Source organism: Nannospalax galili, unplaced genomic scaffold, assembly GCF_000622305.1.
Source record: "Nannospalax galili isolate Female #2095 unplaced genomic scaffold, S.galili_v1.0 scaffold1685, whole genome shotgun sequence".
Taxonomy (NCBI): domain Eukaryota; kingdom Metazoa; phylum Chordata; class Mammalia; order Rodentia; family Spalacidae; genus Nannospalax; species Nannospalax galili.
The window spans coordinates 426,290-453,159 of NW_008352830.1; the positions used below are offsets into that span (position 1 = coordinate 426,290).

The 26,870-nt window shown below is 50.4% G+C and overlaps 1 protein-coding gene across 10 annotated transcripts; it reads left to right on the forward strand.

Moving 5' to 3' along the window:
- The first annotated feature begins 328 nt into the window (after positions 1-328).
- Tyk2 (tyrosine kinase 2) lies at positions 329-26,556 on the forward strand. Of its 10 annotated transcripts, XM_029554541.1 has the most exons (27): positions 331-841; positions 2,054-2,156; positions 2,679-2,765; positions 2,906-3,052; positions 4,292-4,502; positions 6,554-6,677; positions 7,142-7,289; positions 7,622-7,785; positions 8,242-8,608; positions 9,314-9,511; positions 9,591-9,748; positions 14,423-14,531; positions 14,643-14,838; positions 14,924-15,027; positions 15,116-15,292; positions 15,385-15,472; positions 16,555-16,682; positions 16,876-17,011; positions 17,095-17,249; positions 18,871-19,021; positions 19,232-19,329; positions 20,522-20,714; positions 20,985-21,103; positions 23,130-23,314; positions 23,628-23,745; positions 25,913-26,023; positions 26,116-26,556. In XM_029554541.1, the coding sequence occupies exons 5-27, from the start codon at positions 4,307-4,309 to the stop codon at positions 26,248-26,250; spliced, it is 3,558 nt and encodes a 1,185-aa protein (XP_029410401.1). In that variant the 5' UTR covers positions 331-841; positions 2,054-2,156; positions 2,679-2,765; positions 2,906-3,052; positions 4,292-4,306; the 3' UTR covers positions 26,251-26,556. The 10 variants fall into 10 exon arrangements, 9 of the variants coding, with proteins under 9 accessions (XP_029410404.1, XP_008848274.1, XP_008848273.1 ...); XR_003846581.1 differs by lacking the exon at positions 2,679-2,765 and having other exon boundaries at positions 329-841; positions 25,902-26,023; positions 26,116-26,257; XM_008850051.3 differs by lacking the exon at positions 2,679-2,765 and having other exon boundaries at positions 330-841; positions 20,624-20,714.
- The last annotated feature ends 314 nt before the right edge of the window (positions 26,557-26,870 follow it).

Sequence of the window (26,870 nt, forward strand, 5' to 3'; positions counted from 1 at the left end):
CATGGGATCCCCAGGTACTGGAGTTAGAATAGTGGTTAGCTGCCATGTGGGTGCTAGGATTTGAACCAGGGTGTTCTGCAAGACCAGCCAGTGCTCTTAACCCCCTGAGGGCTTGGTGGCTCACATCTTTAATCTTAGCAAGTACGAGACCAGCCTGGTCTACATAGGTCTAGGCCAATCAGGGATACAGAGTCCCTGTCTCAAAAAATCAAAGCCGCGCCTTTAATTCCAGCACTTGGGAGGCAGAAACAGGTGGATCTCTGTGAGTTCAAGGCCAGCCTGGTCTACATTGCGAGTTCCAGGCCAGCTGGGGCTACAAGAAGAGCCTATCTCAAAATGACCAAAAAACCCCAGTTCTTTTAACAAAGCGGGCGGGAGGGGGTGGAGACAGTGGGAAGGAACTGTAAGGGTGAGGGTGACGTGGCGGGCTGCATGCCTGGGGTGAAGGTTGCACAGCCGCCGCTAAAGCCTCCATGATCCTGCTAGTCCCCGCGCTCAATTTTTTGCTCTTTGCCCTCAGACTTACCTCGGCCTTCCGCCTGGCCCTGTAGCCAGCCCTTCGTCTGCCTTTCCGCCCTCACCAGGGCCAGCCAATCATAGATGCTTCAGAATGTCCGGATGCTGCTCCCACCAATCACGGCTGAGACTCGCCACCAAAGAGCTGCGCCTTTTCAGCAGAATGACCAGTCGCAACGTACGGTGGGCAGGCTCCGGACCGCAGCCAATGCGCATGCGTGTTTCAGGCAGCCAATGGGAAGGGGCGCGTCGGCAAGAGACCCGCTGCTGCTCCCTGCTGTGGTGGGGCGGGGTCCGGGGTTCGAGCTGGTGATCCCCGGGTCTGGTGAGTGCGGAGGGAGCGCGCCTGGGAAGTTGGCCAAAAGGGTGTTCTAGGAGGGTGTTCTAGGAGGCTGCTCCACGAGGCAGGAAAGACGCTTCGGGCGGGCAGGATGCAAGCCAGGAGACTGACAGCACCTCACAAGACCTGGACCAGCAGCACCCGCTGTCCGCGCTGGTCAGTTGCGCGGAGAGTGTGCAGTACAATTATGGCCGGGTCCAGATTGTTTTATAGGTTTGGGTACTGTGGGTAGTGGAGGAGAGATACAGTTTTCCCAAGTGTAGGGCACCCCGATTTCCTCTTCTGAGCTGGGCCTGGACCTTGCGAATGAGAAAGGAGGAAGTGGGTTCCCCTAATAGTCCTATATCCACAGGATGCACCCTGAGCGTGGACAGGTAAACATTTATTAAGCTATTACTGTGTGCCTTTGAGGTAGCCGCGGTGCTATCTACGTGGGCAGGTACCCAGGGAGAAATTGGCAGAGAAGGGAGAAAAATCTAAGTATGGTTAGTGGCGCTCTCACAGACATCTCATTGACGTTTGCCTTTAATTATTGAGGATGTTGGGCAGGGCATAAGGGACACAGGCTAGTAATCCCAGCACTCAGGTGGCAGAGGCAGGGGGATTGCTGTGAGCTCGAGGCCAGCCTGGCCTGTGTGACCTGTCCTAACACTTGGGAGGCAGAGGCAGGCATAGATCTCTGTGAGTTTGAGGCCAGCCTGGTCTACATGGTGAGTTCCAGGCCAGCTGGGGCTACAGAGAGACCCTGTCTCAAAAAGAACAACAACGACAAAAGTTAATAAAATATAATGCTGGCTATGGTGGATCATAGTATCTGTAACCCCAGAACATGGGCTGCTGAGTCAGGAGGCGCTGGGAGTTTGAGGCCACCCTGGGCAACTGGCTGAGATGTCCCAAAACAAAGCAAAACAAAACCAGAAAAGGCTGAGGAACTGAGTGTGGTGGGCACAGTTTTAATCCCAGCCCTGGGGAGGTAGAGGCAGTCAGATCTTTGTGATACTGAGACCAGCCTGGGCTACATAGTGAGTTCTAGGCCAGTCATGGCTACAGGGACACCCTGACTCAAAAAATAAGGTGGAGATGGGGGCTGGAGAGATGGCTCAGCGATTGAGAGCACTCACTGCTCTTTCAGAGGACCCAGGTTCAGTTTCCAGCACTCACATGGCTGTTAACAACAATCTGTAACTTCAATTCTAGGGGATCTACACATTAAAAAAAAATAAGAAAATAAAGTAAATAAGGTCAAAAGTGATGGGGAAGACCCGACACTGTCCTCTGGCCTCCACAAATGTGCACACAGGTGAGCACACATACATATACCACGCACACACATATACACACACGCCCATAATTTTGAAAAATAGTACATGGGACCACATCCCTGAATTGAGAGGACCCAGGTGTATTCCCCCCCAACCAAGTTGCCAAGCTGAGAGGAGTCAGAAGGGGTTGTGATTACCTGCAGGGGTGGATCTGCAGACACTGAGAGAAAAATGATAATGGTGAAGCTAATTATGATTTAATTTAACTATTTAATTCTTTAAAATTTTTTGTCATGCCAGGCATGGTGGCGCACGCCTTTAATCCCAGGACTTGGGAGGCAGAGGCAGGCAAATTGCTGTGAGTTCAAGGTCAGCCTGGTCTACATAGTGAGTTTGAGGTCAGCTGGGGCTCTAGGGAGACCCTGTCTCAAAAAAACACCAAAGAAATTTTTTGTTATATTTAGTGTGCATTTGTGTGTACATGTGTACACATGGTACCTATAGAGGTCAGAGAACAACTTGCAGGACTTGATTCTCTCCTTTTACTACATATGTTCCAGGGATTGAACTCAGATCATCATGCTTGGCTACAAGCACCTGTATCCATTGAGCCATCTTGCTGACTCCATAATGAATGAATTTTTTTGGTGAAGTGGTGTGAGGGACCAAACCCAGAGCATTTTGCATGATAAGCAAACACTGCATTTCTCCTGACCCCTGCAATCCCACTAATGGTTGGAGTCTCATTTGTTTTTTGTTTTTGTAAAATTTTCCTGTCTAATTCAAGGTCTGTACTTACCCAGTACCATGAAGAACCAGGTGGGAACATCTTTCCACAGTCTCAGTATGTCTGTTCTACTTACGGAAGTGGTGGACCAGAGAGGTTAAGTGCACTGCCTGAGGTCACACAGGAACTTCTAAAACACGCTGTCAGGTCTGTTTCATCTGCTTGCCTGCATCTGGGAGCTTGATTCAGAGCAGATACCTGTCTGTGTTATCTATCTATCTATCTATCTATCTATCTATCTATCTATCATCAATCATTTTTTGTTGAAAGTTTTATTTTTATTTTATGTGCAAACATTTTGCCCACTGAGCCATTTCCCTAGCCCTACCTACTCCCCTTCTTTTTTTGTTTTTTTATTTTTGGCATAGGGTCTCCCTGTAGCCTCAGCTGACTTAGAACTTGTTATGAAGACCAGACTGGCCTCAAACTCACAACGTCCCTGCCTCTGCTTCTTCCTCCCCACTGCTGGGATTAAAGGTGTGTGCCACCACCCAAGCTCCCTCCTTTAAAATTTTTTTTTTCATTTATTTTATTCTTTGTGTATGAGTGCTTTGCCTTCATGTATGTAAATGTGTACTCATGGGTGCCATGCTCATGGAGGCCAGAAGAGGGCATCGGATCCCCTGGAACTTGAGTTAAGGATGGTTCTTAAGCTGCCATATGGATTCTGGGAAGTGAACCCAGATCCTCTGCAAGAGCAGCCAGTGCTCTTAACCATTGGCCACCTCTCCAGCACCTATCTTCTGAGACAGGGTCTCACTATATAGCTCTGGCTGGCCTGGAGCTCTCTGTGTAGACCAGGCTGTGCCTCTGCCCTCCAAGTGTTGAGACTAAAACCATGTGCCATTATGCCCTGCTTAACTGAATAAGTAAATATATAAATAAATACACAAGCAAGCCAGACAAGATGGTGCACACCTATAATCCCAGCATTTGAGATAACAAATGGGAGAATTAGAGCTTCAAGGTCATCCTTGGCTACATAGTGAGTTTTCAGGCCAGCCTGGGCTACATGAAACTGTGCCTCAAAAAAGTTAACCAAAAAATATGGCTTGGCCAGGCATGGTTGCATAAGCCTTTAATCCCAGCACTCTGGAGGCAGAGGCAGGCAGATCTCTGTGAGCTCAAGGCCAGCCTGGTCTACAGGGAGACCCTGTCTCAAAAAGATTGAAAAATAAAAATGATGGTTTAGTGACATCATGAGCAACAGGAGTCACCAGCACTGTGGAACAAGTGTGTAAAGTGAAGTTGAGGGGAGGCAGTCACATAGCCAGGGGACCCCAGATCTTCCCTCAGTGCCTCAACCTGGGTGAGTGCAAAGCAGAGGCACAAAGGGGCCTTCAGATTGTGGCCTGGGAGTTGACTGCCTGTGCCTAACCAACACAGTGAGCTGTGAGAAGCATGCCTCTGTGTCATCGGGGAGCTGAGGCAAAAGCCAGGAAGGCAGTTGGTGAAGAAGCTCAACCCATGGTCACTACAGGAGGCCTCACAGTGCTGCTGCACTGGGCTGGCCCAGAGGGTCGAGAACCCTGGGTCACCTTCAGCCAGACATCTCTGACTGTGGAGGACATCTGTATCCAGATCGCACACAAAGTGGGTGAGTACATAGCCTTGGTTTGGGTGGCAATCTTTCTGTCCATTTCATAGACAACATTTCACAAACCAGGAGTCAACTCCTGAGAGGCAGCCTCACGTCGGGACTCAGGTTCGAGGGGAGGGGGGAGCAGGGGAGGGGGGAGAGATGTAGGAACACAGGAATGTATAAGGAGAGTACTGAACCAGGGAGCTCAGTGAGGGGCTGTTGGTGTGGTTCAGTAGAAGCCACTAACACCATCATGTGGTCCCTTTTCCTAAAACCTCTGTGATCTCACCTATCAAAGGCACTGCCTACAAATTCCATTAGCATGTGATGTTGGGTGTTACATTTCTAGCACGTGGACTTTAGGACATGTTCAAACCACATGAGGATATGATGTCTGTCACTGCATTGAGTTCCCTCCGTTTAAGATGACTCACCTGCTGCCTATGGGGAATCCCCTTCTCCCACAATGCTCCATGAGCATCTCCCTTGAGTTTCATACCGGGTGATCCATTGCTTAGTTGCAGCAGGTCCTCTGTTCCCCACTGCAGTCAAGGTCCTAGCATGAGTGATGGGACCAGGGCTCTGCAGAGGGAACAGTGTCCATTGAGGCCCAGAGACCATACCCTGTTTGAGGAACCAGAAGACACTGGGGCTGATGGGGCTGATTCTAAGAACTGGGAAAGGGAAGTAAGAATCGAAATTCTTCACTGGGGTTCAGTGAGCAGAGCCTGGCACGCACAAAGCCCCAGCTCCATCCCGGCACCACATGAGTCTGACGTGATGGTGCATGCTTGTCATATCAGCACTGTGGAGAGTGGAGGTGGGAAAATCAGTAGTTTAAACCTATCCTTGGCTACATAGGGAGTTTAAGGGCAACCTGAGCTACATGAGATCTATCTCAAAAATAAATAACAGGCTAGAGAGATGATGGCTCAGTGGTGAAGAGCACTGCCTGCCCTTGCGGAGGGCCGGGGTTCAGTTCCCAGCACCCAAATGGTAGCTAATAGCCATCCAAAATTCCAGTACCAAGGGATTCAGTGCCTTCTGACCTCCCCAGGCATTGCATGCATGTGCTGCACTTACATACATGCAACTAAACACTCATACACATAAAATAAAAACTAAAATATTTTTAAAAGCTAAATTTTGATAGCTGGTCATGGTAGCACACGCCTTTAATCCCAGCAGTCAGCAGAGGCAGATGGATCTCTGAATTCAAGGCCAGCCTTGATCTACAAAGGGAGTTCCAGTCAGCTGGGGCCACAGGGAGACCCTGTCTCAAAAAGGCCAAAAAAAAAAACCCAATAAAACCCCTAAATTTTGGGGGCTGGAGAGATGGCTCAGCAGTTAAGAGCACTGGTTGCTATTAACAGAGGACCCAGATTCTGTTCCCAGTACATACATGGTGGCTAACAACTGTCTGTAACTCCAGTTCCAGGGACTCCAACAGGACACCCTCTTCTGACCTCTGCTGGCATTGCACAGAATGGGTGTACGTACATACATGCAGGCAATACACTCATGAAATAAAAGAATAATAAATGAAAATTTTTAAACTTAATTTTGATTTTTATAAATTTATATGAGTGTTTTGCCTGCATGTATGTAACCACACCCATGCTGTGCAATGCCAGCAGAGGTCAGAAGAGGGCATTGGCTCCGCTGTAGCACCCGGATCCTCTGTAAGAGCAGCCAGTGCTCTTTAACTGCTGAGCCAGCACTCAGCCTGCCCCCAACTATAATAAATGAGTAAAATAAAAATAGAAGAATCAAAAGCATGCCTGACTGACAGAGCCAGGTCCCAGTTACTCGGTGCTGAAGGATCGGTATTTCTCAGCGGGCAGTAGGGATCTGTGGAAAGCTTAAGGCAGCAACTAAGGCAGATGTGGCATGATGGGGGCATAACTGAGTCACCTTCTGCCTGTGTCCATATGTGCCAGACTATAGACAGGGGAGGGACCTGGGAAGTATCTGAAGGGGAACAGCAGGTGGGTAGGTGGGTCCCAGGATCCTCAGAGCTGAGGCCTACAGACCACACAACTCCTGATCTGCCCCCCCGCCTCCAGGAATCACTCCTCCCTGCCTCAATCTCTTCGCCCTCTACGATGCCCAGGCTCAGGTCTGGCTGCCACCAAACCATGTCCTGGACACATCCCAAAGTACAAACCTGACGCTGTATTTTCGTATGAGGTGAGTGGAAGATGCGTGCATGTGTGTGTCTGTGTCTGCGTGTCTGTGTGTGTATGCGTATGTGCACACGTGCACGTGTGCGCCTGTGTACTATGGCACAAGAGTTGCTTCTCTCCTACCATGTGGAATTGAGCTCAGGTCATCAGGCTTGGTGTCAAGCACCCTGCTCCTTACTGAGCCACCTCACTGGCCCAAGACAGGCTCTCTTGCTCACCACTGCATGCCCCAAGGCAGGGTGGCTGGTGAGGTTCCAGGGCTCCCATCTCCGCAGGAACACTGGGATTCCACACGCACTGCCACACTGGCCTTCATATGTGTTGTGAGGATTTGAACTCGGGTCAGAATGCTTGCACAGCATGTGCTTCACTCACTGAGCCATCTGTCCCCCTGTCCTCAGCTGGTTCCATTGGTTCAGGAGCTGTGTGCATCTCTAAGAACCTGCTGTGTGCCTTCCTGTCTCTCAGGTTCTACTTCCGGAACTGGCATGGCATGAATCCCCAGGAGCCGGCTGTATACCGCTGTGGTTTCCCAGGGGCAGAGACTTCCTCAGACCGGACAGACCAGGGGGTCCAGCTCCTGGACTCTGCCTCATTTGAGTATCTCTTTGAGCAGGTATGAGTAAGGATAGGGAGGTTGGAGTATTTAGGGGAGGAAATAGGAATAGTTAATTAACCTCCCCCCACTTTAGCTAAAATGTTTCAGCTGATATCAACTAAAATCTCTTAGGTGCCTAAACCAAAAGAACTTGGGTTGAATGGTTGTTGGGATTGATTAGTGATGTCTGCCACAGGCACAAGCTTTGATGGAGGTGGTGTGTGTGCTGTGTATTTGGCCTTTCTAGAAAAATAGTGATGTCTCCTCTCCCCACAAGATGCCCAGAAATAGGGAACTAGAGCTTAATGTTTACAGAGTAAAAACATTCTATCCAATTCCTCCCCTCCCAGGGTAAGCACGAGTTTGTGAATGACGTGATTTCCCTCCGGGATCTGTCAAGCGAGGAAGAGATCCACTATTTTAAGAACGAGAGTCTAGGCATGGCCTTTCTGCACCTCTGCCACCTTGCTCTCAGCCGTGAAGTCTCCCTGCAGGAGGTGGCCAGAGAGATCAGGTGACAGGGAACGGAGTGGAGACTGGAGTAGGTGGGTGGAAAACCTCGTGCACTAGAGCCTAGAGTAGATGTTGTATGTGGCCTTCATCCATACAAGAAGCACTTATAGAACACCTATTGTGAACACTAATTCTCTAAGTGTTTGGAGATTGAACTCAGGTCATCAGCCTTGGTGGTAAACCCCTTTACCCTGAACTACCTCACCAGCCCTGTTTTGTTTGTGTTTTAAGACAAAGTCTCCCTATGTAGCTCAGGGTGGCCCAGAAGCCATAGCCCCAGCTTTCCAATTGCTGTCCACCCCAGGACCCAGTCTTTCCCATTCCTGACATTGGGCCTATTTTCTAGATAATGCAGCTGAGAATCAGAGAGGTTAAGCCACTCACCCCATGTCACACAAACTGTCTGGCTGCACAGATTCCTGACCTGTTCCCCTCACAAACCATGTCACCTTCACAGCTTCAAGGACTGCATCCCTCGCTCCTTCCGCCAGCAGATCTGTCAACACAATGCTCTCACACGTCTGCGCCTTCGCAGAGTCTTCCGCCGCTTCCTGCGGGCCTTCAGGCCTGGCCACCTTTCCCAGCAGGTCGTGATGGTCAAATACCTGGCCACCCTGGAGCGCCTGGCACCTCGATTCGGTTCAGAGCTCCTTCCTGTGTATCACCTGGAGATACTGGCCCAGGCTGAGAGGGACCCCTGCTACTTCCAGAATAGTGGACCAGTCCCTGGGGACCTGGGCCCAGAGGTGACCACTGGGCCTCCCACTCACGAGGTACTGGTGACGGGAACCGGAGGAATCCAGTGGCGGCTGGTACAGACCCAGGTGAGCAGGATGGTGCCTGTAGTCTGGGGTTTTGGCAGCCCTGGGGCTGGGGTCCCCACTCACCATTAGCTGTGGGGTCCTCAGGGTGGCCTATGGGAGCCCTGTCTTCACTTGACTTTGGAGGCATTTCTGTCTGGCCTTCTGTCTTTGATTTTTTATTTTTCTTTTAATTTATTTGTGTGTGTGGAGGTCAGAGGACAACCTGCAGGAGGAGTTGGTTCTCTCCTTTCACCATGTGGTCAGGCATTGACCTCAAATGGTCAGGCCTGGCTACAAATGCCTTTATTTGCTGAGCCATCTCAACAGCCCCTGATTTTTTATTTTATTTTATTTATTTATTTTTATTTTTTGGTCTTTTTGAGACAGGGTCTCCCTGTAGCCCCAGCTGTCCTGGAACTCACTATGTAGACCAGGCTGGCCTTGAACTCACAGAGATCCACCTGCCTCTGCCTACCGAGTGCTGAGATTAAAGGCGTGTGCCAACATGCTCAGTTTATTTTTTATTTTTTTGAGGCACAATCTCTCTCTGTAGCTCAGGCTAACCTGGAACTCAACTATGTAACTTGAACTCATGGTGATCCTCCTGCCCCAGACTTCCCAGTGCTGAGGTCACAGGCATGAACCCCCATGCCCCATTTCCCTCTGTCTTTTGAAGGACTCAGACCATCCTTGCTCTGTTCCTTGCCCCACTGGCTGGGTCTTTAGGCGTCTGAGAGTGATGGTGGCAGGGTTCCCCAAACCAGCTCATCTGGGAAGAAAGCCAAGGCCCTCAGTGCTGGGGAGAATGCAGTGGAGAAGCCACAGAAACCGGCCTGGTCCTACTTCTGTGACTTCCAGGACATCTCCCACATGGTGCTGAAGGATCAGCGTGTCCGTGTACACAGGCAGGACAACAAGTGCCTGGTGAGGCCCCAGGCAGTGGCTGGCACGAGGTGCCATGACCCGGCCTGCCTGGAACCCTAACCATGTCCCCCGGTCACAGGAGCTGACCCTGCCTTCCAGGGCTGCGGCCCTGTCCTTTGTCGCCCTGGTGGATGGCTACTTCCGCTTGACCGCAGACTCCAGCCACTACCTGTGCCATGAGGTGGCACCCCCGCGGCTGGTGCTGAGCATCCGGGACGGCATCCATGGGCCACTGCTGTGAGTGGCAGGCATGTGGTAGGGGTGGCTCTGCGAGGATTCCAAATGCAGTGTGACACACTCGTTCACACATCCACAGGGCATATGCACACTCGGATGCTCCTGCATACATCTAACATGTGTGCATGTCAGTGCACATGTGTGCAATGCCTGAGCATCTGTGCATGTTAATACATGTGTCTTCGGTGCCTGAGTATGTGTGCATGTTGGTGCACACATGTGTGGTGTCAGCCCATGAGAATGCTATCCACTGTGTAGTCATGCACTGCATGTACTGGGTGGCCCCATGCACACCTTCTGTGTGGTGTGTCTTGTGTCTGTCTCTGTGTGAGCATATGTGTTTCTCTGAATGTGTCTCCTTGTGTCCATGTCTGAACACACGTGTTTCATATGGAACTTTGTGTACCTGCACCAGCCCCTCTGTTATTACATGAATATGCATGGTCTTGGCTATACATGTTTACATGTGTTCTGTGCATACATGTATGAGCACACATCCAACTAGTACCGGCTTACTACTTGTGGGAGTTGGTTCTCTTCTTTCACCATGTAGGTCCTAGGGATCAAACTTGGGTTGTCAGGCTTGGCAGCAAGCCCCTGCCCACTGATCCCTCTCACTGGCCCTGGGGTGGGTGCCTATCAAAGTGTACCTTTGTGCTAGGTGAACTCACCTGGGATGGGTTGGGCAGTGTGTCATTACGAGGGTCCAATGTTTAAGACTGTCCCATGCATGACTGTTTGGTTGGTCATGGGGCTGTACCACTGCTCCAGGGACTTATGTTTTTACAGGACAGGATTCCCATACAACAGTAGATTATGCCAGTGCAAACTGCCCTTCAGGGGCATGTTACATGATTATGCTTAGGCCAGTGTGTGTGTGCACAGGACTGCATGAATGGTTGGTGACTGTCCTCAGGGACAGAAGCATGAGCAGCTGCCTGCATCCCATGGTTTGTGAGTCTGGTCATTGATCTGTGTGTGGCTATCTGTTGTCCACCCTGAGACACTGAGAATTAGCAGCTGAGTTTATCTTTAGACATTTAGGCTCCCTGAGGCTCGTCCCTACCCTGTGGAATGCTGAAGTGGCCATTTCGCTTCCTGAGGGTTACAGGTGCACCTGCTAGCACACCCAGGTGTGTGCCGCCCCAGTTGTCTATGGACCACATCAGTAGGCCACTGTGTCTATGTCTAGCTCTCTGGCCATTTGTGTCTGACTCCTTTAAGTCCCTTCTTTGCTTATTACTATTGTTACCTCTAGCAAGTCGACCCCTGTACTGGACACTCATAAAGAAAAGAGGTTAGCAGAGTATGGTGGCACACAGCTGTAATCCCAGCACTCAGGAGGCTGAGGCAGGAGAATGACAGGTTTTTTACCAGGCTGGACTCAAACTCACAGAGATCCACCTGCCTCCCAAGTGCTGGGACTATAGGCATGCACCACCACGCCCAGCTTATTATTTTTGTTTTATGTGCATTGCTTGCATGTGTATAAGTGCACCTGTGTCATGCAGTGCTCCTAGAGTTCAGAAGGTGTCAGATACCCTGGAACTGGAGTTATGGACAGTTGTTAAGAACCATGTGGGTGCTGGGAATCGAACCCAGGTCCTCTGTAAGAGCAGTTGGTACTCTTAACTGCTGAGTCATCTCTCTAGTCCAGGAGAATGACAGTTTTGAGGACAGCTTTTGGCTACATAGTGAGACCCTATCTCAAAATTAAAGATTTATTTGTTTATTTTTATTGGGTTTTTGTTTTGTTTGGGTTTTTGAGACAGGGTCTCCCTGTAGCACCAGCTAGCCTGGAACTTGCTATGTAGACCAGGCTGGCCTTGATCTTGCAGAGATTCACTTGCCTCTACCTCCTGAGTGCTGTGATTAAAGGCGTGTGCCATCACACTCAACCAATTATTGGGTTATTTAAAATCCTTTTTTAATTTTAATTTTTATTATGTATATGAGTGTTTTGCCAGCATTTATGTAAGTGCACCCATCTTGTGCAATGCCTGCAGAGGCCAGAAGGGAGCATTCAGTTCCCTGGAACTGGAGTTAAGGACAGTAGTTAGCCACCATGTCGGTGCTGGGAACTGAACCTGGTTCCTCTGCAAGAGCAGCCAGTGTGCTTCACTGCTGAGCCAGCTCTCCAGTCCCAGGGTTTTGTTTGAGACAGGCTCTTACTATGTAATCCCAGCTGACCTGGAACTGATATGTAAACTGGGCTGGCCTACAACTCACAGAGCTCTCTCTGCCTCTGCCTTCAGAGTACTGGGATTAAAGAGGCCACCACATTTGGCTATATTTTATTTTATTTTATAAAATTTATTTTTACTTTATTTTTATTTTATGAGTATGGGTGTTTTGCCTAGATGTATGCAAGTGTATCTCACGTGTACAATGCCTGCAGAGGCCAGAGAGGCATCGGATCCCCTTGAGAAATGGTTCAGTGTTTATAAAGTGCTTGCCCTGACAGGTGTGAAGACCTAGGTTCTGTCCCTAAAATCTGCGTAACAGCTCTGTAACTCACGTGTGTAATCCCAGTGATTATACAGTGAGGTGGGAGGTGGAAGCCATGCCAGAAAGCTCACAGGCCAGCTAGCCTGATGTATGCAGCCATGAACGACAGAGACCCCAGCTTTAACAAAAGTGGTCAACCAAGGGTGACCAAAGACTGACACCCAAGGTTGTCTTCTAGAACTTACACCAGTGTACAATGGCATGCATGCACTCATACACACCACACACACACACACACACACACACACACACACACACACAGGAATTTCTAGTCTGAAGCTAAATGTTACTGAGCAGAATGCTTACCTGACAGGCACAAAGTCCAGTTTGATTTCCCAGCACAGCATAAACTGGACATGTTGGTCCACACCTGTAATCCTAGCACATGTGTGGCAGTCAGAGCACAATTTGTAGGAGTCATTGCTCTCCTTCTACTACATGGGTCCTAGAGATTGAACTCAGGTCATCAGGCTGGGCAGCAAGCTCCTTTACCTGCTGAGCCATCTTGTCGGCCCCTTATTTTGTTTTTTGAGGGTGTCTCATGTAGTTCAGGCTGTCTCAAACTCTGTGGGTAGCTGAAGATGACCTTGAACTCCTGATCTTCTTCTGGGATTAGAGGCATGTACCACTACACCTGGCTCATGACTGTTTTTTTTTTTTTTTTTTTTCAGACAGGGTCTTACTCTGTATCACTGGCCAGCCTGTAACTGTCTATGTAGACCAGGCAGGCCTTGAACTCACAGAAATCCACCTGCCTCTGCCTCCTGAGTGCTGGGATTTTAGTTTGGTGTTTTGTGTTGTGTTTTGTTTTCTTTTGTTGTTTTGTTTTGTTTGAGACAGGATCTCCCTGTAGCCCCAGCTGGCCTGGAACTCAACATGCAGACCAGGCTGACCTCAAACTCACACAGATCAGTCTGCCTCTGCCTCTGCCTCTGCTGGGATTAAAGGTGTGTGCTACCACATCTGGCCCTGTGTCCACCCTTTTACCCCTCACCATGTGCACTAGGGTCAGATGTGAGTCTCAGGGGGACAAACCATATTGAAACCATAGTGTCCCCATGTGGCCCTTGACCCAGGATGACCGGCTGCAGCTGTGGTGTCTGTTTTGGGGCATGTGACTTTCTCTCCACTAAGTTACTCATGTTCTACTGTGGCTGGGTGTGTCCCCTGTGACATTGGATGGCTATTTCCTGTCTGAGTGACTGTGTCTGACACTATATTCACATGTGTCTGTTCTTACATGATATGTGTCTCTGGCCGTGTGTGTGTGTATGTGTGTATGGACTCAGTGTTGGTATGTGATGTTCTGATGTTGTGGGGGTTTTTTGTTTTGGTTTTTTTTTTTTTTTTCGGTCTTTTTGAGACAGGGTCTCCTTGTAGCCCCAGCTGGCCTGGAACTCACTATGTAGACCAGGCTGGCCTTGAACTCACAGAGATCCGCCTGCCTCTGCCTCCCAAGTGCTGGGATTAAAGATGTGTGCAACCACGCCTGGCAGTTTTTTATTTTTATGTTATATATATGAGTGTTTGTCTGAATGTATGTAAATGCACCACACACATTGAATTCCCACAGAAGCCAGAAGAGGGCATCAGATTCCCTGAAACTGGAGTTAGACAGTAGTTAGCTGCTATATGGGTGGTGGGACCCAAACCTAGGTCTTCTGCAAGAGCAGCCAGTGTTCTTAACTGCTGAGCCAGCTTTCCAGCACCTTTTTGTGGGGGGAGGGGAGTAGGAGACAGAGCCCAGGTTGTACAGAAACTCACTAGATAGTTCTGCCACCCTCTGACATCAGCTTCCTGAGTGCTGGAATTGCAGATCTGCATCATTGCACCCAGTTCCTCAGGCTTTGTTTGTTTGTTTGTTTGTTTGTTTGTTTGTTTGTTTGTTTGTTTGTTTGTTTGTTTGTTTCGTCTTTTTGAGACAGGGTCTCCTTGTAGCCCTAGCTGGCCTGGAACTCACTATGTAGACCAGGCTGGCCTCAACCTCACAGAGATCAGCCTGCCTCTGCTTCTCAAGTACTGGGACTAAAGGGGTATGCCAAGAGCCATGCTCCCAAGGGACTGGTGTGTGGATCCCTGGGCTGGTCTCTCACCACCATCACCAGGCATGGGTCTGCCAGTGCCCACACAGGGCCTGATGGTATCCCTCATTCTACCCTTTCCCAGGGACTCATTTGTGCAGGCCAAGTTGCGGCCGGAGGATGGTCTCTTCCTCATCCACTGGAGCACCAGTCACCTGCATCGGCTGATTCTCACAGTGGCCCAGCATGACCCGGTGGGCCTGGAGCCAGCCAGGGAGGCTTAAGGAGGGATGGTCATCCTGGGCTGAATCTGAGCATGTTCTCTATCCCAACCCCTACTCACCTCTCTCCCCCACCCACCCCAGGCACAAGGCAGTGGCCCTCAGAGCCTCCGCCTCCGCAAGTTTCCCATTGCTCAGCAGCCTGGGGCATTTGTCCTGGAAGGCTGGGATCGCTCCTTTGCCAGCGTGGGGGACCTCAGGGTGGCTTTGCAGGGCTGTTCTCTGCGGGCTGGAGATGACTGCTTCCCTCTGCGACACTGCTGTCTGCCCCAGCCGGGAGGTAAGTAGAAGGCTGACAGTCAGGTGGGTATGGACTGTGTTCCCCTGTGTCAGTCCATGTGGGCGATTTCTGCTTGTACCCCTAGAACTGTCCAACCTCCTGATCATGAGGGGGTCTCGCGCCCATACCAGGCCACTCAACCTCAGCCAGCTCAGCTTCCACAGGATTCGTCAAGATGAAATCACGCAAGTAGGTGTTGCAGGGGATGGGGAGTCCCAGGGATCTGGAGGTCACCTGCAGCCAGCCTCACAGCAGTATTGGATGTCATTTCCTCCAGCTATCCCACTTGGGCCAGGGTACAAGAACCAATGTATATGAGGGCCTTCTGCGAGTAGGGGGCCCTGAGGAAGGCAAAGTGGACAGTGGGTATCCCCCTGAACCTGGTGGGGGCAGCGGGCAGGAGCTCCGTGTGGTGCTTAAAGTCCTCGACCCCAGTCACCATGACATCGCATTGGTGAGTGAGCTAGTCCACCCCAGGGTGTCTGGAGGGGACAGTGAGAGGAACAGTGGGGATTACAGTGTCCTGGACTTGTCCTGTCTTCACAGGCCTTCTACGAGACAGCTAGCCTCATGAGCCAGGTGTCTCACATGCACCTGGCTTTCCTGCATGGTGTTTGTGTGCGTGGTTCAGAGAGTGAGTGCACCCTAACACCCAGCCAGGCTCGCACCTCATGCTTCTACCTTCGCCCTGGCCTGAACCCTCACTCTGAACTACATTTTTACAAGATGGAACCTAGGCCTTCAAGCATGCAGAGCAAACACCCTACCTCTGAGCCATGCCCTTACCCTCACTGTGGCTCCTCACAGGGGCTCCACCTCTGAGCCATACCCCCAGCCCCCCATTTTAGGCAGGGGCTCTATTACTGAGCCTCGCCCCATCTCCTCATTGGGGGATTTCTAGGCAAGAGTTCTACCCCTGGGCCACACTCCCAGCCCCTTTGACCACTCATCTCTCAGGGATCCCCGAAGCAGGACTCTGCCTTACCCTTCAGTGCATACCCCACTCCTCACTCTGCACCTCCCTATGTTTACATCAATCCTATTTTGTACCTTGCCCTTCTCTCTCCCTGACCCCTTTCTTTACCCCAGTTCTTGACCCACAGCCTGATCCCTGACATCTTAGTCTCCCTTTCCCGTCCCAACTCTTACATCCCAGCCCATACTCACTCTCTGACCCCTTTGGCATTGCAGCCATAAGCAGACCCCAAACTTGTGTCCCCTCTCCCCCTGTGTCTCAGCCCTACTTATAGCCTAGAAGAAACCTTGTTTGTTTCTTTTTTTTTTTTTAAGCCAGAGTCTCTCACTGTGTAGACCAGGCTGACCTGGACTCACCGAGATCTGGCTGGACCTGGCTCCACCTTGTCCTTTTTCTGCCTGTCCTGCATGTGTGTGTTACCCTTTCTTGCTTCCTCTGATGCTAGTCTGTACCCCAAGGCCACTTTCCCAGCCTGTGCCTGACCCACTGCTGCCTCCATCTCTCCATTTCCTGCACCTTTCTTGTCACTTGCTTGTCCAGTTCCTCAGTCCTTGCTCACTGGGCCCCAATTCCCCATTCCATCTCTACCTCCCCCTTTCCTCTGTCTTCAGAGTTCCCCCTCCAAACCCTGCTCAGCCTCAGCACCCCCCAGCAAGAGCCCCCATGACCTGTCCTTGGTCCCTGGAGGTGGTGGGAAGTGGAGGGAGGGAGCTGCCCCTCTAGCAGCTGTGTCTTTTTAGACATCATCGTAACTGAGTTTGTAGAACATGGTCCCTTGGATGTGTGGCTGCGACGACAAAGGGGCCAGGTGCCCATGACCTGGAAGGTGGCTGTGGCTCAACAGCTTGCCAGTGCCCTCAGTTACCTGGTATGTGGAGATGGTATGGTGCAACCCAGTCAGCTCTCAGGGTTGCCTGGTTCTAATGACATCATATAATCATCCCCTGTAATGTTGATGGTTGCCTCTTCCATGGCCTCATGGGATGTGATGGTGGGTGAATGGAGACTGTCTTGCCCTGCCCAGGGGAGTCACACACCTTTTTCTCCTTTTCCCATCCCAGGAGGACAAGAAACTGGTTCACGGGAATGTGTGTGGCCGGAATATCCTGCTGGCCCGGCTGGGGGTGGAGGAGGACACCAGCCCCTTCATCAAGCTCAGCGACCCAGGCGTGGGCTTAGGTGCCCTTTCCAGGGAAGGTGAGTTCCACAGGTGGGCTGGACACTGGTTTTCCAAAACTCTGTCCCTTCCAACCTTCTGACCTGTGACTTGTGGTCCCCAGAGCAGGTGGAACGCATCCCCTGGACAGCTCCCGAGTGCCTAACTGGAGAGGCCGGTAGTTTGAGCACCGCTGCCGACAAATGGGGTTTTGGTGCCACCCTCCTCGAGATCTGCTTCGATGGGGAGGCACCACTCCAGGGCCGTAGCCCCTCCGAGGTATGTCCACAGATGCCCAAACTATCAATTGGCATTCACAGCCTTCCAAGTTTTTAAAAAAATTTTACTCATTTTTATTTTATACATATGAGTGTTTTGCCTGTACATGTATAAATAGACCATGTGCCTGTGGAGCCCAGAAGAGGGCTTTAGACCTAGAACTGGAGTTACAGGTGGTTGTTAGCCGCTTTGAGTTCTGGGAACCAAACCCAGGTCCTCTGCAAGAGCAGTCAGTGCTCTTAACCACTGACCAGACTCTGTGCCTTCCTGATTTTTTAACGTCCTTGTGGAAATCTGTGCTGGGGACAAAGAAAGCAATTAAAGAAAATATGCTTCCCTTCCTGGATTGGGGCTGTGGTTGGGTGAGTAGAACACTCCCCTGGCATGCACAGAGCCCTAGCACCACACAAACCAGGTGTGGTGGTCCACACGTATAATCCCAGCACTTGAGAGGTGGTGGCAGAAGTTGAAGCTCATCCTGTGCTACATAGGGAGTGACGGCTCAGTGGCTAAAGGCTGACCAGTTGAGTTCAATCTGTGGGTCCCACATAGTGGAAAGAAAGAATTGTCTCTCACAAGTTATCTGACCTCTACATGTGTGCTTGCGGGTGTACACACACACACACACACACACACACACACACACACACATTAAATATGTAAATGTAATTAAAATTTTTCATAAGATAAAGAGCAACCTGGTGAGATGACTCAATGGATAAAGGTGCTTGCAGCAAGCCTGACAACCCAGGTTTGATCCCAGAGCCCATGTGGTAGAAGGAAAGAACAGACTCCTGCAAGTTATTTTCTGACCTCCACACACATTCACATCTAATAAATATTTTTAAAAAGTTAAGAAAGTTGAGCCAGGCGTGGTGGTGCACGCCTTTAATCCCAGCACTTGGGAGGCAGAGGCAGGCAATCTCTGTGAGTTCGAGACCAGCCAGCTGGGGCTACAGAGAGACCCTGTCTCAAAAAAAAAAAAGAAAAAAAAAAACAAGTTGAAAGTTGTCCCTGGCTATGTATCGAGTTCAAACCAGCCTGGCACAGATGAAACCTCAACAAAAGAAAACAGGCTGGAGAGCTGGCTCAGCGGTTAAGACCACACCGGCTGCTCTTGCAGAGGACCCAGGTTCAGAGCTAACAACCATCTGTAACTCCAGTTCCAGGGATCCGACGCCCTCTTCTGGTCTCTGTGGACATTGCATACACATGGTAAACCTACATACATGCAGGCAAAACACACACACATAAAATAAAAATAAATAATTAAAAGGAAACAGAAATACCCTGGTGCCTCCGTTTTGGGCAGTGTGGTAGAATCGTGGGCTCCGAATGGTTCCCTAGTCCACATGAGGGGCTGAGCAATGCACCCCACAGATCTGATTAAATGCAGGATTTGGTGGGTGAACCTGGCTTAGGAGGAGACCTGCTTCAGCTCTGTAGAGCTGGCTGCACTGGGTCAGATTCCAGACTGCAGCCCTTTACCAAGCTTCAGTTGGCTCCTCTGTGAAACGGAAGTTTAAAGATGAGCCATCCTGCTGCCCCTAGACCTGGACGTGCCTTTAGAGGAAGGGGCTGGGATAGCCTACTCACTCCCGTGGGTCCCCATCCCCCATAGAAGGAGCGATTCTATCTGAAGCAGCACCATCTGCCTGATCCCTCGTGTCCAGAGATGGCCACGCTCACCAGCCAGTGTCTAACCTATGAGCCAGCCCAGCGGCCGTCATTCCGTACCATCCTGCGTGACCTCACTCGGCTACAACCGCAGAGTGCGTGGGGCCCTGGGGATGGGCTGCGGTGGGGTCCCTGCAGGCATCGTGCCCTTGAGGTCTCTGAACTGGGGTACATGGGAGTTTCGGGTTCACCTACAGATGTGTAGATGAGAGGGAGATACTAGGGGGCGGGGGCCCAGCCTGTGATCCGGTGTGGGCCAGCTGGGGAGGGCCAGGCTCTAACCTTGCCCACTACCGCTCTTCCAGACCTGGTGGATGTCTCAGCTGTAAATGCAGACTCACCGGCCTCTGATCCCACAGTTTTCCACAAGCGTTATTTGAAAAAAATCCGGGACCTAGGAGAGGTGAGGGCGGGTCTGGAGCTCTGGGAGAGGCTGGAGAGCTGGGGGCGGGGCTGGATTGCCAAAGTGTAGGGGAGAGTTGGGGGCAGGACTGCTAGAAGCCCTGGGAAGAATTTGGAGCTTAAGGAAATTTTAATAGTTTGGGCCAGGCATGGTGGCACACACCTTTAATCCTAGCACTCTGGGAGTCAGAGGCAAGAGATCTCTCTGAGATGGAGGCCAACTTGGTCTACATAGGGAATTCCAGGCCAGCTGGGGTTTCAGCTACAGGGAAACTGTCTCAAAAAAGATTAATAACAACAACAACAACAGTAATAATAATAATAATAATAACAATAATAATAATAATAATAGTCTGAATGTTCAGAGACAGGTAGATCTCGTCTCTCTCTCTGAGTACGAGGCTTACCTGGTCTACAAAGTGAGTTCCAGGAGGGTTGAGACCTCAAAAAATTTTTTAAAAAGGGGGGGGGAGACTGAAGAGATGGTTCAGTGATTAAGAGCACTGACTACTCTTGCAGAGGACCCTGATTCCATTCCCAGCACCCACATGGCTGCTAACAACTGTCCATAACTCCAGTTCCAGGGGATCCAACATCCTCTTCTGATCTCTGAGGGCATTGCATGACAGGGGTGTACTTACACATACAAGCATAACATTTATACACATAAAATAAAAATATATGCTGAGTGTGATGGTATACCCTTTTAATCCTAGTACTGTGGATGCAGAGGCAGGTGGATCTCTGTAAGTTCGAGGCCAGCCTGGTCTACATAGTGAGTTCCAGGCCAGCCTGGTCTACATAGTGAGTTCCAGGCCAGCTGGGGCTACATGGAGACCCTGTCTCAAAAAGACCAAAATAAATACATAAATAAATTAATAAAATATATATATAAATAAATAAAAATTTAAAGCCGGGTGTGGTGGCAAGCACCAGCAGTCAGGAGGCAGAGGCAGGCAAATCTTCAAGGCTAGCCTGGTCTACATAGTGAGTTTTAGGCCAGCTGGGGCTATAGGGAGACCTTGTCTCAAAAAAGACCCTCCTCCCACAAAGAAAAGAGTGGTTCTCAGAGATGGGGGAGGGGTATGTGTGAAGACCTCTTAACTTCAAAGAGGATCCTGGGAAATTGAAAGAAGACCCAGTGACACCCATTGGAACGGCCTGGTGCTGACCTTCCTGCCCCATCCTGCCAGGGTCACTTTGGCAAGGTCAGCCTGTACTGTTATGACCCAGCCAATGATGGCACCGGGGAGATGGTGGCTGTAAAAGCCCTTAAAGACGGATCTGGCCCCCAGCTCCGCTCAGGCTGGTGGAGGGAGATTGAAATCCTACGGACTCTGTACCACGAACACATTGTCAAGTACAAAGGCTGCTGTGAGGACCAAGGTAAGTTCGGGGCTCTAGATGGGGTCAGGGTGTGGGTGTGAGATACTTGCCTGACCAATTAGAATTGCTCAATTGCCTCTTGGGGCCAAGATGGACAGGATGTCCCAACACATCCCTCACTGGGGGACAGGGTCCTTCATGGATCCATTTCAACGGGTGTGCACAGCTCTTGGTCTTATGTCCCTACTTGGGAGGGGACTCATCAGGGATGTGGGATGTAGGGACACCGGGCCTTTTTTCAACATCCCCCATGGCCCCTCTCCTTGACAGGGGAGAAGTCTGTGCAGCTGGTCATGGAATACGTCCCTCTGGGCAGCCTCCGTGACTATCTACCCCGCCACAGCGTGGGGTTGGCACAGCTCTTGCTCTTCGCCCAGCAGATCTGTGAGGTGAGCCACCCTGCCCCTCTTTCCAGAACCTCCACCTCTGCATCTCCTCTGCCTGCCCTGAGGGGTCCTGTCCTTGCCTCTGCTCTTGTAGTTGAACTGAACTTCCATCCTTCTTTGTGTCCAGGTCACCTGACCGAACCCTGGTAGGCCCAGCCCCTAATCCTTAGTTTCCTGATGCCAGAACCCACCTATCTTTGCTTGGCCCCACCTACCAAGCTCTCCTCCACACTTTGTATACATACCCTCAACCATGCTTGTCTGGCCTAGCCCCTACAATCTCTGTTCCTAACTCTACCTTAGTTTGGCCCCACCCACTAAGCCTGTACCCTCTTTTTATTTATTTATTTGGAGTGAGAGAGAGAGAGAGAGAGAGAGAGAGAGAGAGAGAGAGAGAGAGTATGATTTTTTTTTTTTTTTTGAGACAGGGGGTATCCCTGTAGCTGGCCTGGAACTCACTATGTAGACCAGGCTGGCTTTGATCTCACGCAGATCTACTTGCCTCTGCCTCCCAAGTGCTGGGATTAAAGATATGTTACCACCATGCTTAGCTTGGATTTATTTTTTTATGTGTATGAGTGTTTTGCATATGTGTAAGTGAAATGCCTGCAGCAGCCTGAAGAGGGCATTGGATCCCCTAGAACTGCAGTTAAGGGTGGTTGTTAGCCTCCATGTGGGTGCTAGGAACCCAACTGAGGTCCTCTAAACCGGCAACCAGTGCTCTTAACTGCTGAGTCATCTCTCCAGCCCACCCCCTTCTTAAAATTTTTTAAGATTTAAAAGAAGGGACTCAGTGGTCCTTGTAGAGGACCCTGGGTTCAGTTCCCAGCACCCACATGGAAGCTAGGAAGGTGCTGGAGAGATGGTTCAGTGGATAAGAGCACCGGTTCCTCTTGCAGAGGATCCCTGAGTTTGGTTCCCAGCACCCACATGGCGGCTAACAACCATCTATAACTCCAGTTCTAAGGGATCCAACACCGTCTTCTGACCTCCCATTGCACAGCTTGAGTGCACTTACATATATACAAGCAATACACTCATACACATAAAACAAAAATAACAATTTTTTTTTTTTTTTGGTCTTTTTAAGACAGGGTCTCCCTGTAGCCCCAGCTGTCCTGGATTCACTATGGAGACCAGGCTGGCCTCGAACTCACAGAGATCCGCCTGCCTCTGCCTCTTGGATGCTGGGACTAAAGGCATGCGCCACCAAGTCCAGCTCAAAATTTTTTTAAAGTTTTTTTTTTCCTTTTGAAACGGGGACTCCCTGTAGCCCCAGCTGGCCTAGAACTTACTATATAGACCAGGCTGGGCTATTTTATTTATGTCTGCATGTATGTAAGTGCACTTGTGTCATGCAGTGTCCTTGGAGGACAGAAGAGAGCCTTGGATCCCTTGGAATTGGAGTTACAGCTGTTTGTTAGCTGCCATGTGGGTGCTGGGAGTCGAATCCTGGTCCTTTGCAAGAACAGCCAGTGTGCTTAACTGCTAAGCCATCTCTCCAGTTCCTTAAAAGAAAATTTTATGTGTATGAATGTTGTGCTTGATATCAAGCATATGTGTATCTCATGTGTGCACTGCTCATGGAGGCCAGAATAGGGCACCAGATCCTTTGGAACTGGAGTTACAGATGGTTGTTAGCCACCATGTGGGTCCTGGGCACTGAAATGGGGTTCTCTCCAAAAGCAGTCAGTGCTCTTAACCACTGAGCCATCTCTTCAGACCCCTTTATTCACCCTCCCTCCTGTCCAGCATGCCTTGCCTGGCCAGCCCCTGCAAACCCTACCCGTAGCCCTTCCAGTTCCCAATGCTCAGACACATTCAGCTTTGCTTGGACCCGCCTACCAAGCCCCATCCTTCGCAACTCACCCTCCTATCCAGGTTTGCAGGCCCAACCCTTGTGCTCTGGCTCCATCACCTTTTGCTCGTTCCTCCCTCGAGGCCAGGTGGCCACACTGGTCTCTGCTTGTCGGGCCCTGGCACCCCCAAGCCCTGCCCTACCGCTCCCCTGGCTGACCCTGACTCACAGCCCTGCCCCCAGGGCATGGCCTACCTGCATTCCCAGCGCTACATCCATCGAGACCTAGCTGCGCGCAATGTGCTGCTGGACCACAACACGCTGGTCAAGATCGGAGACTTTGGCCTGGCCAAGGCAGTGCCTGAAGGCCATGAATACTACCGCGTGCGCGAGGACGGCGACAGCCCGGTGTTCTGGTGACCAGGATGGGGCATAGTCTGAGGGGGCGTATGCCATTGTCACTAGAAACCAACAGGGTGGAGTATATTCCATGGATCACAGAGGGAAGGACCTGATTCCAGCAAAGCCGGAAGGGAGCCTAGGGATGGAAGGGGCGGAGCCGAAGCCTCATGGTACCCAGGGGATAGGGCCAGTTTGGCTTGGCTTAAGAGAGCTACAGTTCTTCAGGCTGTGCCCTTAAAGGTGGGATCCCAACTGGGGTGACGGGTCCTTCAGGCCCCGTAAAAGCCCTGAATCCAACTCCTAGACCTAAGTACCCTATTCCCCCAGGTATGCACCCGAGTGCCTGAAGGAATGTAAATTTTACTATGCATCTGATGTCTGGTCTTTTGGGGTGACCCTGTATGAGCTGCTGACAAACTGTGACTCCAGCCAGAGCCCCCCGACGGTGAGTGCTAGGCCTCCTGTTCTACTCCAGGGGAGCAATCTAGAAAGTCAGGCATTTAAAGCTTAGCTTTTCGTTAAGCCTGTACCAAAAGGTCCTGCCTGGTTTGTGAAGGGGCTGCTTTGCACTGGGGGAAACTGGTTTTCATTGATTTTGTTTAGTTTTTTAAATTCCCATTTTACTTATTTTGTGTATGTGGGGCAGGGGTGATGGTGGAGATCAGAGGACAACTTGCAGGAGTCAGTCCTTTACCTGCTGAGCCATCTTCATTTTGTTTAGCACAGGGTCTCCCTATATACCCTAGGGTGGCCTAGAACTTACAGTCTTTCTGTTCTGGAAAGATAGGCATGTACAATCACACTTGGCCTTGCAGGGAGCTTTCAACTGAAACCTGTAAAATGCAAATGGGCAGGATCCCAAGAGTTTATTCTGCAATTTATTTATTGTATTATTTTTATTCTATGTGTATGAGTGTTTTGCCTGTATGTAAGTGCACCATGTATGTGCAGTGCCCCACTGAGGCCAGAAGAAGGTGTCAGATCCCCTGGAACTGGAGTTATAAATGATTGTTAGCCACCACCACATGGGTGCTTGGAATCCAATCTAGGTCCTCTGGAAGAACAGCAAGTGTTCTTAGCTGCTGAGAACCCACTGAGCTATCTCTCCAGCCCAATATTCTGTTTGTGTGGGTGAGGCCTCAGGGGTCATCAGGAACCCCCTATTCCCTGGCTCAGTTCTGCTGTTCATTCTGGTGACATCTCAGACCATTTGCTTTGCCCACAGTGACCCCTAGCCTGCTTGTACCAGACCCCTCAGCCAAGAGTAAGAGATCTTCCCTCTCATTTATTGATTTAATTTAATTTTAAATTTTTTAGATTTTTTTTTGAAACATGGTCTCTCTGTAGCTCCAGCTACCCTGGAGCTCACTATGTAGACCCGGCTGGCCTTGAACTCACAGAGATCTGGCTGCCTCTGCCTCCCGAGTGCTGGGATTAAAGGCACGCACTACCATGCCCGACTAAAAAATATTTTTAAAAAAGAAAGAGGAGGGCTGAAGAGATGGCTCAGAGGTTAAGAACACTGGTTGTTCTTGCAGAGACCCAGGTTCAAACCCCAGCACCCACATGGCAGCTAACAACTGTCTATAACTCTAGTCCCAGGGGATATGACAGCCTCTTCTGACTGGCATTTCATGACACGGATGCACTTGCTTACATGCAGGCAATACACACATACATATAAAATAAATAAATAAATTAATTTTAAAAACCTTTAAAAAAAAAAGCCGGGTGTGGTGGTACACACCTGTAGTCCCAGTACTTGGGAGGCAGAGGCAGGCGGATCACTGTGAGTTCAAGGCCAGCCTTGTCTACATAGTGAGTTCTAGGATAGCTGGGGCTTACAGGAGGACCCTGCTTCAAAAAGACACACACAAAAAAAGAAAGGAAAGAAAGAAAGAGGAGGCTGGGGAGATTGCTCAGTGGGTATATACTTGCTGGACAAGCACAAAGACTGGAGTTCAGATCCCCAGAACCCAGGTAAATGCTGGATGGCTGCTGGCCTCTAAATCCAGCTTCAGGGCAGAAATGTATCCCCAGAGCAAGCTGGCTTGGGAGACTAGCCATATCCGGGAGCTTGAAATTTCATTGAGAGATCTACCTCACTGAATAAGGAGGAAGATCATTGGAAGGTCATTTCTGACATCAACCCTGGGTCTCCACATGCATATGTATGCACAACACACACACGAAAATGGAACAACAAGCTGGGCGGAGTTGTGTGGATATGGCCACCTGGGTGTGCAGCGTGGACCCCAGTGTGTTGGGCTGACTGGCCACTAGTCTGACTTCAGGTTCAAGGGAGACCCTGCCTCAGAGGGATAAGACGGAGAGGGAGCTGAAGTGCAGTGGCACTCCTTTAGTTCCAGCACTCAGGAGGCAGAAGCAGGAGGATCTCTTTGAGATGGAGGCCAGTGCTACATAGTAAGACCTTGTCTCAAAACAAAAAAAAAGATGAAAAGGGTTAGAGCAAGACTCCTGACATCCTCCTCTGGTCTCCCCCCGTGTGCGCGCACACACACACACACACACACACACACACACACACACACACACACTCACTCACGCTCCAGTTCACTATCTGCAAATAGCTCATTTCAGTTGTCCTGTAGAAATTCATCGAACTCATCGGCCTCACCCAGGGCCAGATGACAGTGCTGAGGCTCACAGAGCTTCTGGAACGAGGAGAGAGGCTACCACGGCCAGACAGATGTCCCTGCGAGGTGAGGCCTCCAACCATTGTCCCCCTGCCTCTGTTCCTCAGTACTATAGGGTGAGTGGCCCTCACAGCCCTTTCTTTCTCCCTTGAATCCAGATCTATCTTCTCATGAAAAACTGCTGGGAATCAGAGGCCTCATTCCGCCCCACCTTCCAGAACCTCATCCCTATCCTGAAGACAGCCCAGGAGAAGTACCAAGGCCAGGCCCCTTCTGTGTTCAGTGTGTGCTGAAGTGCAGTGGCCCTGGGGGATGTGCCCACAGAACATTCCAGTGCACACCCTTCACCTTACTCCTGTCTGGAGACCTCATCTCTATCAACTTTCCTTCTTTCACTTTGACCTTGGGGAACCCTGAGTGGGCAAGGAGCCTTGAGTCCTTGGTTTTGAGTTCCTTACCATCCTGTATAAGATGGCAGGGCTGGGGTCTGCATATAAAATGAGGATTCAAAGGAAACTTTCAGTGATACTTCTGATTGCCCCTAGACCAGCAGCCAAACTCAGTGGAAGAACACATGCTTAGCATTTGAGAGATCCTGGCCCCCAGCATGAAAAAACAAGCAGCCCTTAAAAGTTACTCTATGGCAAGATAGGTTCCTGGTATGAAGAAGGTGCTCAATAGCTGCTTGTGGACCAGGGAGATGGTACAACTGATGAAGTCCTTACAAAAGTGCCTTGCACACAGGTCACAAGTTTCATCCTCAGAACCCATGTTAAAAAAAAGCTTGGTGGCACTGGCTTTACTCCCCACACTGGGGAGGTAGGAACAGGTGGATCCCTAGGAATCACTGACCAGCCAGGCACCCTACTCAGCAAAGTTTATGCCAGTGATAGACCCTGACTCAAAATAAAAT